This window comes from Medicago sativa, chromosome 2, assembly GCF_051527215.1.
Source record: "Medicago sativa cultivar Bolivia chromosome 2, Bolivia_mono, whole genome shotgun sequence".
NCBI classification, from domain to species: domain Eukaryota; kingdom Viridiplantae; phylum Streptophyta; class Magnoliopsida; order Fabales; family Fabaceae; genus Medicago; species Medicago sativa.
In genome coordinates, this window is record NC_140750.1 from 7,690,952 (window position 1) to 7,708,468 (window position 17,517).

At 32.3% G+C, this 17,517-nt stretch overlaps 1 protein-coding gene across 1 annotated transcript in view; it reads left to right on the top strand.

The window, feature by feature from the left end:
* The first annotated feature begins 14,742 nt into the window (after positions 1 to 14,742).
* LOC146944134 (uncharacterized) overlaps positions 14,743 to 17,517 on the top strand; it is a 30,173-nt gene continuing 27,398 nt past the window's right edge. The window contains exons 1-2 of the mRNA XM_085742545.1: positions 14,743 to 15,482; positions 16,008 to 16,367. Of these exons, the coding sequence (XP_085598671.1) occupies positions 14,759 to 15,482; positions 16,008 to 16,367 (1,084 nt within the window). The 5' untranslated portion in view covers positions 14,743 to 14,758. The remainder of the gene's footprint in view (positions 15,483 to 16,007; positions 16,368 to 17,517) is intronic.

Below are 17,517 nucleotides of genomic sequence, written 5' to 3' on the forward strand. Positions count from 1 at the left end.
ATATCAATGCATCATTAATGATTTTTTTCCTATCATATACTTTACCATTTATGGAAAAATAGGTGGGTAATTTTTTAAAGAAACATCAGCTTGACAAAACTGATTTTTAAGAACATTAAATTAATTTGCTTTTAAGAACATATTAAAATTATATGGTCTTGATAAGCATGACTTAACCTTGGAGAATCACATCAAGATTTTTATCCATCTTTTATTTTTAATGCCTTATTGGCAAATGTTTTTGAGGTTGTTTTTCTTAGAGGTTTTTAGTTTCTTTGATAGGTTATGCCTTTTTATTCAAAAAAAAAATATATGAAGAAGATTCTACTTCGGTCTTAAATATAAGCAAAAAACTCAAACATAGTTGATGTATCTGGTTATATACGAGATCGGAGGAAGTACTTCCTTTGATTTGTTGTCCATTAGGTTTTATGGGAAATGCAAATGGATTTTATGTCGTCATTGTCTCGTGCAGTCATGCAATCAGATGACTTGCGATCGTTCGGTCCCAATAAAAAAAATTATTTTGATTTTTTAGGGAGAACTAAAATTACTGACTTTGATCTACAAATCATTCAATCTTAATCAGACAGTAGTTGATCTATGTCTGCATGTTGGCAATGACTGCATAAAACACATGGATGGGGTCATTCAATCTCAATCAGGCTCTATTACTTTTTAAATTAACTATTTCTTAATTTTTATGTCTAATCTAAGTATGAAAAGACCAAAGTTTAGACACACTGGGAGTATATATGTGTGTAGGGATGATTATGGTAGTGTGTAAGAAGACCAACAACACGGGGTCTCGAAATTTTGAAAATCCCGATTTTAAGTTTTTAGCGATTCGTTTGGTAAAACAATATAAGACTATTACTTTTTTTCCACCTAATGATCTTTTTGCGCGCTCTTTTTTTATTTTATTTTATAAAAACACTCATGTGATTTTCGGATTCTTTAATTTGAAATGAGTTTTCCTCCTATTCTTGGGTGGAAAAATGAGTTTTTCAAGAATTCATATTTTATAATCCAAATAACCCAAAAAAAAAGCGCGTTCTTTGTTTTTACGGATCATAAAATTCATACACCCCTTAAACACCCTTCTTGTGACAAGAACTCGAAGGAAAACAATTCAGATTATATAATTTGAACCGTATCAGCACATAGATGGAGTTTGTTTGTAACATGAAAACAAGTTTAAGGACCGTACTAATCATCCTAACCCCCATCCATGTGTTTTATGTTATTGCCAGTTGTTTTCGTTGTGTCCTAGTCGAAAATCAAGTTTTCATGCTATTTGATCAAATTGCTCCGAAAATTTGCCAAAAAATCAGAGGAAAAAAAAAATCAAGGATCAAGACTCTCGTAAAAGGGGCTTTTTACGGGACTCCACCTCTCAAAATTCAAAATTTCATTGTTTAGACCCATTTTTCATTTTTTATATTCTCAAAAAAATCCCAAAGAATTTGTATTAGCTTTATTTTATTTTTAGAATTTTTTGGTGCTATTTTTGTATTTTTGCCGATTTTATTCAACATGTTTTATCTTCTTTTTTTTTTACTTTATTTTTTGGCTATTTTTAAAAAGCAAAGTTCAAAACTGCTGAAATTGGGGAGATCATGATTGTTGGATATATATAAGCATAATTTCGATTATATATAATACGAACATATCCAAACTATTTTCGGATTATAGAATTCGAAACCCCATGGATATTTTTGTAAAAAAAAAGGACACGCATGAGAAATAAATAGAGTGAAAAAAGTAATAGTCAAAGTACAATGTTTTAAATAATTTTTTGGGCCAAATCCAAACAACACACTTTCTTTTTATTAAGAACCAAAATTTTAAAATTAGAACAAAACTTCTAAAAGTATTTAATATGGTCAAGTGTCTCAGATATACTTTTTAAGAACGTTTAATAAAAAAATATGTATTTAAAAAAGGATTTTGTTAATGAGTGTTTCCGAAGCATCTTTAATTATTCGAAATTAAGATATTATACATCTAAATAGTCAGATAGTTCAATTTCAATACTTTAAATGCATAAATTTTTAATAAAAATTTGTTGTTTATGGTTCTTGATAAGTGCTCCGAGGACATTTATTAACATTTCCTTTAAATATTTTACTATTTGATTATGTATCTTTAAAAAAAGGGTCATGTTAACTTGTGCCCTTAGGGCACATGTTAAGCAACCTAAATAGAGCAATTTTGCATTGAAAAACACAATATGACAACTTTTAAGAAGTTGAATGCACGTCTTTTGATATTTGTATTTCTATAATGAGTATCTTAACATGTGCCTTGAGGGCACAAGTTAACATTATCCTTAAAAAAAAAAAGTATGTAGCATGTAGATATTTTTCTAACCTAAATTTAATCAATCAATATGTTATTTAGATATATAAATTAGCGGGTGTTTTAATAAAATTGCATAAGAAGTGATCATTCTAATCAATGTATATATGAATGTGCATTCCATGCCAACTAATATATGAATCATTCTAATCAATGTCTTTCCTCTGTCTTATGTGTTGAACTAAAGGAGAAATTCCAAACGGAATAGGTGATCTTACACAATTGATATTTGTGAACCTTCAATCTAATATGCTCACAGGCAACATATTAATGTTCAACAACTCATCCTTGCAATACTTACATCTTGGTCATAATAATATGACTGGCATTCTTCCATCAAATGTTTGTCGAGGGCTTCCAAAACTTCGATTACTCAATCTTGTTGGTAATGATTTTTCTGGTGCGATGCCAAATGTTTGGTGTGATTGCAAAGAGTTGGAAGATTTGGAATTATCCGTAAATAATTTTGACAAAGGGCGTATGCCAGCTGACATTGGAAAATTGACCAAGCTTAAATTTTTGTATCTCACAGACAACAACTTGGAGGGTAAGATATATTTGCAGATATAGTAAGATTTTATTTATTGTTTCTTTAAACTTACAAAATTATATACAGCAATAGCATGAAGGTAGGGCTGACAATGAACCGAACCAACTCGAAAATAGTTCGAAACTCGATTCGGTAATTAACTCGTCGAACTTGGTTCATGAACCAAATGAGCTGAACTTGAGTTCAAAATGAAGTTCGTTAACTAAACGAGCTGAACTTGAACTACATATAGTTCGACTCGTTTGGTTCACAAGCTGGCTTGATAATGTATATCCTCTTAAATGTACATATATATTGGTAGTAGAAAAGTATTTTGAGAATATTCTCAATTATAGTTGCTTATTTATGTTGATTTTTGTTTATTTTATTTGTGCTAGTTCTCGTGTAGTTTTAAGTTTCTCCAATATCCTTCTTTTCTATACTCATAATGTCCTTAATTAAAACCAATTTTGCATGAGAATTGATATGAACTTGGCAATAGGATGAGACATATTAGTTTGACGATGGATGAATAATTTTATATTAACATCAGACTTATGTTTTCTTTTTACTATTCCAATAACTTTGATATAAAAAATCATATTCCGGCAAAACCATTAAAAAATATAGACTGAAAGTAAAAGGAACTGAAGATAGTGTAGCCTTCACTATGAGGTTTGCAAATGTAATATACATAATTGATGTCCCACATCGAAAGTTTAATAAGTAAAGGAATGAAAATTTGCTATAAATAAAATCAAAAGAAGAGAGTGCAACGCGTTAGTGGAGTGTTTGGTCTGATAATGACCAACTTTCCACAACCAAATGCATTTAATATTTTTTTTGGTACTTGTAGTGAATTATGTTAGGCCTTAAAATTTTGAGGCTCTATGTTAAAAGGCCTTTAAATTTAAACGAGTTGAACCTAACGAGCCGAACTGAGTTGTTCATGAACTACAAACGAGTCGAACTCGAGCTAATAAAAGGTTCGTATCGAATTCGAGTCGAACTCAAGCGAGTTCGGTTCGTTTCGACTCATTTCCAGTCCTACTTAAAGGTATTTAAGGAATTTGCATAAATGAAATAGACATGTTAATTATACTACAAATTACTTTTTGCAATACTTTGAAAATTTCAAAAAGAGCCTATAATAAAAGACACATGTAGTATACATATTATCTTGCCTTTTTTTTTTCTTTTCGTTCACAAAAAAAAAAAAAAAAACTTGCCTTTTTTTTGGACTGGATATTGTCTTGTCTCTAATTATAAAGAATATTTGAAAATTTAACATGTATTAAGAAAATTATAATTTCTTCACTTATAAGTCACATTATATCTTATCTAAATGTCTAAATAGCAATAATATTGACTTTTTTAGGCCTAATTGTCTACAACACATTTATATGATTTTCTTGTGTTTTGTTATTGGCAACAACAAAAATGTATGTTTCAGATTTTTTTATAACTAGTGATAATACATGTATACATACAGAGTATGGATCTAAGGGAGTGATTTCAGTTAAAGGAGATGTGTACAGCTTTGGGATAATGCTAATGGAAATGTTCACTGCAAAGACGCCAACAGATGAAATGTTTTCAGAAGAATTAACCTTGAAAACTTGGATTAGTGAATCAATGGCCAATTCCAGTATGGAAGTTGTGGATTACAATTTAGACTCAAAACATGGGAAAGAAATTAATGTTATCTTAGCTTTAGCATTAAGATGTTGTGTAGATTCACCTGAGGCACGCATTAATATGACAAATGTAACTGCGTCGTTAATCAAGATCAAGACCTCATTCATCGGGTGAAAAAGGAAATCAAGAAATAAAGTTGTGAATTATAAAGCACACATTATTATATACTTTGGAAACATCCCCTTGTCCCTTTATTCCAAATGATATTTGAATCTAAATGTAATATAAAACATTCTTTAATCGCAAATTATATCTATTTGTTGCAATCTGACGCTCTTGTCATGGTCTCATCAATTAAAAGTTGTATTTGAGTCTCATGTTGTGAAGGTTCCTAGATCGTGCAATGTATATTTGTATTTGAATATCGTAATTATTTGAACTAGTTCTTTTGGAACAAAATTGAAGTTCATTTAACACAATATCAAAGTTTGATTTTTTAGGCATGCTATGAGAATTGAATCCAGATCCACACTAGAGATGAGGGTAGGTAATGAAGTTGAATATGAGTCTCACATTGTTGAAGTTTATGAGTTTCGAGTTTAGACTTATCTCTCTCCTTTACATTTAAACTCAGGTGGTATTATGAGGTTAAGTTAGAAAATGACTCTCTGATTGTATAACTAAGGGACCTGAATAGCAAGAAAATGAATCATTTGTTTTCCTCAAACTTCTCTATCGGAAAAATAAGGTTGGTAGGAAAGAGAAGGCATTGAAGAGAAATAAAAATTAAGAAAAAGGCTGGGATGATGGAGAGACACACAGAGATCGAGAATTAAATTGAGAGAATCCGAGTACATCACATTTAAGTTGGTTGTAATTCGCAAAACATGAACAAATTGACAGGTAGATGACTACCACTCTTCTTTCTCAACACACATTCTTTAATCAGTTGAAATTCAAATGAGTCGCGGGAAATTTTTGCTGCTAGCATACTTCTTGATGAGTATAAAACACAGAAAGATGTATTGTAAGAGGATCAGGTAAGTAAATGGTGAACATAGGACAGATAGCACATATCCAATGACCAAACAATATTATACTCCACTCAACATATCATCATCATCCACCTTGTTACGAATTAGAGAATCCCAAGGATAATAGTCATAATGATCGGCTAGAAAGAGTGCATATTTGTATTCATGAGGAAGATAACCATAGAGACTCATAGGAGAATCAAAAGATTGATAAAAGATATGAATGAAATGTTACATGAATGTTCCTATATATAGAGTTTAGTTGTGTAACTAACTCTAACTAACTTGCTTGCTCTCCAAGCTATCTAGATAACTTGCTCTCCAAGTTATCTTCTCACTATACTCTAATAGTCCCCCTCAAACTCAAAGTGGAAAAAGTCACCAATTTGAGTTTGAAATGCAATGAAAAATTACAATTTATTCTTACTGAAGTAACTAAGTAAAATGGGGGTAAAACTAACAAATGACTTAAAAAAATGAAAACATAGGAAGCCAATGTTGAAGCCCAACAAGCTGATGAAGGCCAGGCCCAATGTAAAAATCTGATCCTCTCATAGCCAAAGCTCTAAAACAGAAGAATGAAGGAGAAAGACAAGACTACTATCAGAACCTTCTGTACCAAAACAGCTTGTACCAAACGTGCTTTTTCTTGATAATCGCTTTTCCATAAACTGATCATGCAAAATAACTGATTCAAAGACGTGCTTCAGTAAGGCTTCTGTAACATGAAACGAGAAAGTGCAATTATCCCCTTGATATTCTGCAGAAGTGCTTTTAAACCAAGAGCGACTTAAGCAAAACGCACTTCTTCCAAAAAACAGCTTTTCCAAAAAAAAAAAAAACTGAATCAAAAGAACTTCTCCATAATACGCTTCAAGCTTCTATGAATGCTCTGTCCAATGCGTAGCTTGCACTTCCTTCTTTGTAATCTATGGAAAACACGGAAGTGAAATTTCAAAACAATATATCCTCCTGCTCGAGAACTTCTGCAATGGCGTCTTAGGATGTGAATCAAACGAAAGCGAACATTTCTTGCCTCTATCCCACGGTATCCACCACAAACGGAATTGGATTCGTCGGAGAGCTTTGAAAACGAAGAACTGCAAGCATGAACCAAATCTTCCGCCGGGATCGAAATCGACGATTGATTCGTCATGTAATTCGAAAACGCGAAGTTGATTGTTGATGGCGAAAACAAGTTGTTCAGCCTGTTTTCCGACGAACAACCACGAGACGAAAGGCCTCACAGCGGCGACGCCGTAAACAGAGCTCCTCAATCTCTCTGGAGTTGCGTCGATGACAAAATCTTCCGATTTCGCGAACGCTTCAGGAACGACGAACGAATTCTGTATTTTCTTGATTGCTTCAGAAATCACAAACGCTGTTTCATGATGATTTGTTGTCTTGTCACCTTTCGAAGCTGCAAAGGCAAATTCGTCGTCATCGACGATGTTGCTGCAAGGTTCAGAGAGAGCGCAAGAAATTTCACCGATCTTGATGGAGATTCCATCAAATTCTGGTGTGATCGAAGGATTAGAAACTGGTTTGATTGGATTGCTGAAACTACCGAAATTAAACGCAGAATGTGAATCTTTCAGAACTGCAGAACCAGAGGATGTGAGGACTGCATCATCAGATTCTTCCTCTTCATCAATTTCTGAATCGAAAGCGGAAGCAACATCATCATCTTCATCCCTAGGGTATCGCTCTGATACCATGTTACGAATCAGAGAATCCCAAGGATAATAGTCATAATGATCGGCTAGAAAGAGTGCATATTTGTATTCATGAGGAAGATAACCATAGAGACTCATAGGAGAATCAATAGATTGATAAAAGATATGAATGAAATGATACATGAATGTTCCTATATATAGAGTTTAGTTGTGTAACTAACTCTAACTAACTTGCTTGCTCTCCAAGCTATCTAGATAACTTGGAACTTGCTCTCCAAGTTATCTTCTCACTATACTCTAATACACCTGAGCTGCTTTCAATATCCTACTCAAGCTAAACAAATTTTTTTCTCCAAAAGTTGTGCCCACAAATAATAAAATAGAATCACAAACTTAGCCATTTGTAGCCCAACATGAAATAAGTGTCATCATATCATCCAACTATTTTCCCTCCAACATGAACACAAATATCATCATGTCAAACAAACTTCCTGAAAACAGTTTCAAAAATTGAAAGTATAAACTGAGTTTTTGGGGAATTTAGAATGAGAAATAAGTATTCCTATATCTAATGCTCTCATTAATATGTATGAAAATATGGAATCAATTGAATTATGAAGCTCTTTTGCAATGTATATGTGCGTCTGAATACCCCCATTTTTTGAACTACCTTCCTAGAGCGAAATGCAAGCACATTTAAAATCGTCGTGTGTGGCAGCATAGAAACTATTACTTTGGAGATTGTGCTCTTGTACATGATAAAAAGCTTGTTGACATCCGTATTCCGTTCTAAATTTATAACTAGCCTACAAGCCATTATGCCATAAACTAGTTGAAATAATGAATGAGAAAAAATTTGTTTAGCTTGAGTCAGAGATGGAAAGCAGCTAGGATGATAGCAAAGAGGTCCAATTTGATGGCATGTGCTTCTCTTAGGTGATTGGATATGTGCTGTCTGTCCTACCTTCATCATATGTCAACTCTGTTTTTTTTCCTTCACCATGTACTTACTTCATCCTCTTACAGTACATCTATGTGTGTTTTATACTTATCAAAAATTATTCTAGCAACAAAATTTCCAATAGTAGTCACCTACTTATCAATTTGTTCATGTTTTGAGAATTACAACCAACTTAAATGTGATGCACTTGGATTCTATTAGTCTTAATCTATTGGGAGATGTAAATGGATTTAAGTACTTCAGAGGGATTAGTGTAAGTTCTCAAACTCATAATACCACTTGAGTTTAAATAATGAAGGTGAGAAACTTATATCAATCATCACATGAACTGGGTTGTCAATATCCAAAAATATATGTCCTAACATGCTATGCAAAGAGAAAACACTTGTCTTGGATTGAGTACAGGCCTGCCCCATCCTTTCATACATAGAACATTGTAGGTTATGTTATTTCTTTGAGATCAAATCAAAGCGTGGTCCCTTTTCATAAAACATTGTCACCCTAGCTGCTTTTTATCTCTGACTCAAGCTAAACAAATTTTCATAAGACATTGTCCCACAAATAATAGAATCGCATTTTTAGCCATTTGCAGCCCAACATGAAATAAGTGTCATCATGTCGAACAAACTTCCAGAAGACAAGACAGTTTTAAGAATTTAAAAGTATAAACTGAGTTTTTGGGAAATTTAGAATGAAAAATAACTATTCCTATGTCTAATGCTCTCATTAATGTATGGAAATTGCTCTCACGATTATCCGTATTATCAAAGATTGTGACTCCACTGTAGTCATTACCGCGACCACTATTTAAAATTCTGATTTTGACAGTTACCACAAAGTCACAAACATCTAGCAACACACTAACAAATCCAAGTATTCATTTTTTTTAACATTGTTCAAGTATATATAAATAGAAAATTTAATTTAACGCTTAACCTGAAATTTCAAAACTGGATAAGAATCTAGATGTTCCACTAACAAACGATGCCAATCCAACACCAGCAAGTGTTTTGAATGTTGATGTTTTTTTCCCAACTGGAACCTTATCTGCCTAATTAATTTAATCAGTATGTTAATGCAAACGTTATCATCTATGAAACATGAACATTACAAATATAAAGGCTCCGGTTCATGTTGCAATGTTTTCCCTTTCCACCAATAGTTTACTGAAGAGTGCATTTGAGGTTGTTGCAAATTAAATCTCTTAAGAGAGAACATTTTGTAAATTCTAAGGAGGTTCCTCTGAGCCTTACAATTCAAATATCCCACATACATCATTTGGTGCTCTATTTGAGACACATTAGAATCCTCTAAACATTCTCTGATAAAGTACGTATGTTGCTTCAACATTGCAACTTTGTCAAATCTGCATACCCTATTTGCATGACACTATCAGTCGAGGCATCATCATCAGCTCATAATGATCCTAAATTGAGCTTGATTCCGCTAAGAGATCGCTCCCATCATTACCTTCAAACACGTGCTCGGCTTATCCAAAGGGGAATTCCTTGTGACGACTCATGTGATTTGCGATGAATTGATGGAACCGCAGATGCACACTTTCTTTGTGTGTCCAAAAGCCACAAGATCATGGGCGGATCCAGTGTGAAACATGGTGTGGCAGCTGCCACACCAGATTATTTCCTACTAAGTATATATATAGTATAAGTCATCTATATATCAAAGGTTCTTCGGTAGCCTAGCGGTTATGTTTGATGGTGGCTTGCAGGTCCTCTGTTCAACTCTTGGCGAGTTGCTGTTTTTGATTTTTTTTTTAAGTTATTAATATTAAAAATGGTGTTGCAGGGAGTCGAACCTGTAACACTATGGTATAATGCCCTCGCCCAAACCACTTGGCTGCAGCTATTAAGCTGTCACAACTTTTCTCTGTTAATATATATAGTTTCTTTGCAAATTTTGCCACACCAATATCAACGGTCTAGATCCGCCCCTGCACAAGATGTTGGGAACTCGTGAAGTTGGAATTATCTGTGACCTGCTCCGCAATGCTAATGATCTTACATCAGGAAGTGTCGCAATTGTAAGCTATGGGGAAGGCCCTTAAATAGGCAGACAAAAATTTAGTACAAGGTGGGCCCTTAATTCTTCACTCTTGCATTGCTCTTCAGTAATGCGCCTAAGTGCTGCAGAATTTTTCCAGGCTCAATCAATAAATTACTTCTTGCATAAATTCAACACAACATAATTAACTAAGACATTCTAATATACTAAAAAGGACTTCTAAACCTAGTTAAGTAAATTAATCTAAAACTACTCAAGTAAAAGACTTTATCAACTCATGGACTTGCATAAATAGGATACAATAAGGTGAAGTAACTCAAATTTGTAAGAGTTTAAAATAGTCGATAGCAAATCAGCTCAACCGAAAGACTTTATCAACTCATGGACTTGCATAAATAGGATACAATAAGGTGAAGTAACTCAAATTTGTAAGAGTTTAAAATAGTCGATAGCAAATCAGCTCAACCGACAACCGAGAATCGACAACAAAATACTGCTAGTAAAATTTACAAGCCGACACTAGCAGATGTTCGCCAACCTCTAGTGTCAGCGCTGAAAATCACCAACTTAGGAATAGTAATCGCCATGAACGTAGCTTCGCACGCTAGTTTTTTTGAGAGAAAAAAAAACTAGTGCGCGAAGCCACATTTATGGCAATCATTGTTGTAAATTTAGGCATAAATTATAAATATAAATAATAATCAATATATAAATATAAGAATCAATTAAATAAATATAAAAATTAGAGAGATCGATAAACTTATCTCTTTGATATTGTTGTTGAATTATATCACCGACCACAACTTTATCAGCATCTTTGACAACCAAATTAAACCTGATACCGAATCAACATCTGTAGAACGAACAAGTAGTGAAGTAGTCTGAGACGTGCTGATCGCACTGTCCTTAAGGATTTTCCGCGTAATTATACGCTAATCCCCAGGATTTAACAGACCCTTCTCAGTAAGAACCGAGGATACAGAACTGACAAGAAAGAATGTATGATCAGGAAGATGAAACCCAGAAACTCAACAACTAGGAGGAGAGAAAGATGATTTTCAAGAGGGTTGAAAAATAGGTGTGTGAAATATGAATACGTGTTCTAGAATGAACACTAATTTCACATATGTCTATAGGCACAAGCTAGTGACCATTATATTTCAGAAAAATAATTCATGACCAAATAAAAGAATTTGTTTTTTCTAGGTGTGAGTAACGGCTTGTTCCTCATAATGAGCAAGTACTCCCTCCGTCTCGTAATAATTGTCTCTTTACCCATTTTTCTTTTTCTCAAAATAATTGTCACTTTAGAATACCAATGCAACATTTATTATTTTTTTCCATTATTATACCCTTATTTATTGAATTTCATCCAACTTAACTACTCCACCACTAACTACAATTAATAAGGGTGTTTTAGTAAATGATACTAATTTTACCATCAAAATCAACAAAACTAATCATTTCCTTAATAAGCGTGCATAAACCTTAAACGACTATTATTTAGAGACGGAGGGAGTAATACAGAAAACATGGTTACGAAAATTGAAGATATATTTTCTTTGAGCAAGCAATATTATTGCTACATTTAAGAGATATAAAGGAAAGACCGTTACAGAAATTTTGGAGTTAAAACTAGTCTAGAAAACCAGGTCAAACATTATAATTAATAATATGATAATAATTTTTTATTAAAATATTTTTCTATATTTCTCAATTAAAAATATGGGACAAAATATTTGAGACTTTTGAAATATAATCAAAAATTACAACAATCATAAGATCGTATACTTGCATTTTGAAGCTTACTCATAAATTTAAAACGGATTCAAATTCTCAGGATCTGCCATCCAATATCTTTAACTTTCTTTAAGTTCCCTGCAATTTACATTTGTGATAAAACTTTTATATTTCTTTAAAATTTATTTTCAAGCAATTTAATTCCAAGTCCTTAAAACTTTCAAGCATTTCTATTTTAAATCATTTACTTTTCAGAAAACTATGGATTCTGTTCAATTTATGTTATATCATTTTAAGGTTTTCTCTAAATTCAAGTCAATATACTTATCTTGTCATTTTATCTCCAGTAAATTGTATGATTGTCTTTAATTTCTTCGCAATTTTATTTTCGTCTGCAGTATCTATGTTTGTTCTTTAGAAATACGTAAACTTTCACAAACTATTATTCGAGTCAAGAACTTTATAAAAATAAAAATCCACACAGTCACACACATGTCTCACAAGTTACCAACTAACTTGACTAAGATCCAATGATTACACTCATTAAACTTTCATTTATGGTCAACTTGACATGCTTCGCCGTTAACCAAAACCATCCTAAAGAATGATATTAATCTATTTTTGATATATATAGTAAACAAAATAAATAAACACAGGGTTAAACATGTTTAAGAGTTAATCATCATGTATATAATTTTAAGGGGAAATTACACTCACCTCCCTGAGTTCTATCAAAATAACACCGACACCTCGTGTAGTTTTAAAACTTACACAAACTTCCTTTAATTTTTCATTGAAAGACACCACCCTTCCTTATTAACACGTTAAATTACCCTTAACTTTAATTTTGTGACTCCATAATTGCAGGCCGCCAACTAACCCATGAAGATGGTCTTTTAATCATTTGCTCACATTTGAAGATACACTCAATTTCAATTAAAACCAATTTAACTATTCATCTTAGACATTCTCATCACTCATGTGTATATTTAACTATTCATTATTTAACACCAATTTGATTGATTTTATTCAATCTCCCTCTCTCTATCATCTATCTATAAATAAATAAAATATACATCACATTGTTCCATCGTGACTCTCTCTGGAACTAGCAAAGTCTCAACCAAGGTACACATTTTTTGTATAAAATCGAAAATACACTGTATTATTAGAATGTTTAATATATACTTTGTAACCAAAAAAAGAATGTTTAATACTTCTTTAAAATGAATACTACAAAATCATTTCCCAAGTTATACGTTTTCCCAATCTTTAATTATGTGGTTCGTTTCAAGGGAAGACAAAATATATTGTGCATTATTCCAGCTTCATCGCCTTTGTTATTTGTCTGTTTTTGGCAACTTGTTATCATCTTCATCAAAAAATAATCTCACTTATTTATGTGGCCTCCAACGCCTGAAAGACTTGTTAGTCTCAAGCATGAAGCCATATTCACGATAAGTGTGATTGTTACATATTCTGAATTTCCACCAAGTCCAGAATTAAAGTGAATGAGACTGTTTAGGATTCCAAATTCTCCAGACTCATACTAAGTTTTCTAGTGCAACAAGGCTGAGACACTCATAACTAAATTACTCAACACTCCAAAATTATAAGCACCTATTAAGATAAAAACAATTGTCCAGAATTATATATAAGCGCCTTTTAAATTGTTAATTGTGTTCACTTATTATTTTTAAGTTTATTGAATAAGTGATGTATCTGGTGCATAATATAGATAAAGTACATTACTTATTCAATAAATATAAAAAATGGGAATTGCTAACAACCAATAGTTAATGGGAACAATTTTATAAATTTATTACAATTGTTCATTCATTTATTGTTTTCTTGATCTATCTAAAGGAACATTAAACACACTCTTTGTTTTTGTTTCAAGGAGTCTTTTGTTGAAACTCATGCGGAGATATAGAACATTCCAAGTTCAAATCCACACTCCATGATAGTATTAAATGTGTATGTTGTCTTTTACTATCTGAAATATACTTCCAGAACAAACGACACTTGGTAATTGTGAAGGAATTAATAATTATATTTTGAAAAATTAAGTTTTTTTTTTTTAAAAAAATAATTAGTAAAATTAACAATTGTATTTTATATATTGGATGAATTTTCAAAATAATCACTTGTTTCTAAAGTAATTATTATCCAAGGTACACATTTTTGTATAAAATCGAAAGTACACTGTATTATGTAAAATTAGACCTTTAATATATAATACTTTTTTAAAATGAATGATACAAAATCACTTCCCAATCTATGCATTCCCCAACTCGTACGTTTTCCCAATCTTTATTTTGTTGTTCCTTTCAAATTAAGACAAAACATAGTATTATGTATTATCCCAATTTCATATCCTCTGTTATTTGTTTGTTCTCGCCAATTTGTTATCATCTGCATCAAAAAATCTCACTTATTTATGTGGCCTCCAACGCCCGAAAGACTTTGGTTTAGCCCCCCATTGACCCGCTTATCAACACCAAGTCATTATATCACATTATAATTCATTCCGTCAATGGTCACTACTTTTTTGGTTCATTGCATAAGTAATGTATCTGTTTTATAATATAGATTTTTTTTGCTCATAATAGTGATAAAAAGAAGCTAAATGCGGAGTAATGAAACATTACTTATTCAATGAAACCAACAACTCAATATTGTATGTTGTCATTTAATATCTAAACTATACTTATTGGACAAAGGAAAAGTTATACTCATGCAGTATATAGTATAAATATCCTCCTCAGTGCTTAGACTCTCATGCATCCTATTGAAAATGGCCAATTTATACTCTTTTCACTCTTTGCTCTATATTCTCTCTACTTCACTCTATTATTACTTCTTCTTCACTTGCTTAGCTGTGAGTAGTAAAAACAACATAACCAAAGATGAATTTGCACTTCTTGCATTCAAATCCTCAATTACCTTAGACCCTTATCATATGCTTCGTAATTGGTCAATTTCCTCTTCATCTTCTTCTTTCTCTTCATGCAATTGGGTTGGTGTCACTTGTGATGAACATCATGGAAGAGTAAATGCATTGAATCTTAGTAACATGGGCCTTGAAGGTACCATTTCTATTCAATTGGGAAATCTCTCTTTCCTTGTTGTTCTTGATCTACAAGGCAATAGTTTCCATGGTGAGTTACCACATGAGTTACTTCAATTGCATAGATTGAAATTGTTGGATTTGAGTAACAACGATTTTGTTGGAGAAATTCCTTCAAGGATAGGGGAGTTATCAAAACTTCAGCAATTGGATATTAGCTATAATAATATTGATGGAGCTATTCCTCAATCTATATCCAACTTGTCAATGTTAGAGTATCTAAGTTTGAAATCAAATCAAATCAAAGGAACCATTCCATATGATATTGGTCAACTTCGTCAGTTGAGGTTTTTGAGTCTTAGTAATAACATGCTCTCTGGAATCATACCAACAACAATTTCCAACATGTCTTTACTTGAAGAAATTTATTTATTAAATAACTCCTTATCAGGTAAGATATACTCACACCATTGCATAATAACATGCATGATTGAGTTTATTTAACTTTATTTGTTAGTTTAGGTTTTACACATGTGTACGTGTGGCACTTTGGTGCCATTAATGGCACCATGCCATTAGATCAGGGTCACACATTGCCCCAAGTGTGTGTGTGTTGGGTGCCATTAATGGCCAGGATTTAATGGCACGGTGCCATTAATGACACCCAAGTATTGTCCTGTGTGCATGCATACTTTGCATTGCACTGTGCAGCAAACCACAAAGTCGATCTAACGGTTGTGTAAGTGCGTGCAGTGTAGGTGTCATAGGGAAATTAAATTCAATTTTACACATCATACAAAATTTTCATTTATATCACAAAGGACGGAGAGACAGCTAATTTTACTATAATTTTATTTATTTTGACAATATTCATTAATTAAATAATCTTGTATAAATGAATGTGCATTACATGCCAACTAATATATGAATCATTCTAATTAATGTCTTTCCTCTCTCTATATGTATTGAACTAAAGGAGAAATTCCGAAAGAAATTGGTGATCTTACACAACTGAAAACGGTCAACCTTCAAAATAATTTTCTCACAGGCAACATATTAATGTTCAACAACTCATTGTTGCAATACTTATATCTTGGATATAATAACATGACCGGCCTTCTTCCATCAAATGTTTGTCAAGGGCTTCCAAACCTTAGATCACTTCATCTTTGTTATAATGATTTTTCTGGTGGGATGCCAAATGTTTGGCGTTATTGTAAAGAGTTGGAAGATTTGGAACTATCCATAAATAATTTTGACAAAGGACGTATGCCATCTGATATTGGAAAATTGACCAAACTTCAATTTTTGTATCTCAGACACAACAACTTGGAGGGTAAGATATATTTACAGATATAGTAAGTTTTTATTTATTGTTTCTTTAAACTTACTAAATTGCCAAAAAAGTAAATACTCATATACAACATGAAGGAAGGTATTTAAGGAATTTGCATAAATGAAATAGACATGTTCACTATACTATTTACTTTTTGCAATACTTGAAAATTTCAAAAAGAGCTTTTAATAAAAGACATATGTAGTATTATATTATCTTGCCTTTTTTTTTTCCGTTCACAAAAAAAAAAAGTTGCCCTTTTCTTGGACTGGATATTGTCTTGTCTCTTATTATAAAGAATATTTGAAAATTTAACATGTATTCATATAATTAGGCTGTGTTTAATTTATTTATTTTGTATATAGATATTCCAAAATTATACTTTTTTTTTTGGTAATAAAAGAGAGCTAACACCAAAAATATAAAAGAACTATAGAACTACATGAATGTTTTCAGGTATGTAAGTCCCAGAAATGTCATCAAAAAGGTGACTAGAGACCTTAGTCGGAGGTGTCCCCATAACATTAATGTTAAAAAAATCCATAGATAAACTAAGATTAGCTAGCTAATCAGTACTCATGTTTCCTTCTCATTTGATTGATTGAAATGTACCTGTCAATTTAAATTTAAGAGCTCTAATTGAATATGTCGCGTATCAAGGTGGGCGGATTGCTATTGATTTAGATTTTCCTATGATCATGCCAACCATAGTTTTTTAGTCGTTATCCACTCAATGATAGTGGAAAATCATGTCTCCAAGCAAGTTGTATTCCCAAATACATTCCCCACATTTCAACGTAAAGTGCGTCGCATGTTCCAATTTTGCGACACTACCCTTTATATCGTATGCCATATGTGTTTCGAAATAGACCACCATAGCCAGCTAGACTCAAAAAATCTTTGTAAGATATGTCACAATTATACTTTATTTAATATGTTAAAAACTTGAAGAATTTCATTCAAAAATGTGTTCCACACAAAAATAATTAAGTGTATTTTTTTTTTGACGCAGTTAAGTTTATTACAGGGAAAACACTAGTAATTTAAGTTTATTACAGGGAAAACACTAGTAATTTCACTCCTTGAAAAAACAAACTAATATTTTCTTCAATAGTGTTCTGGACCGGTCAAATACCTGGGCTTAACTACT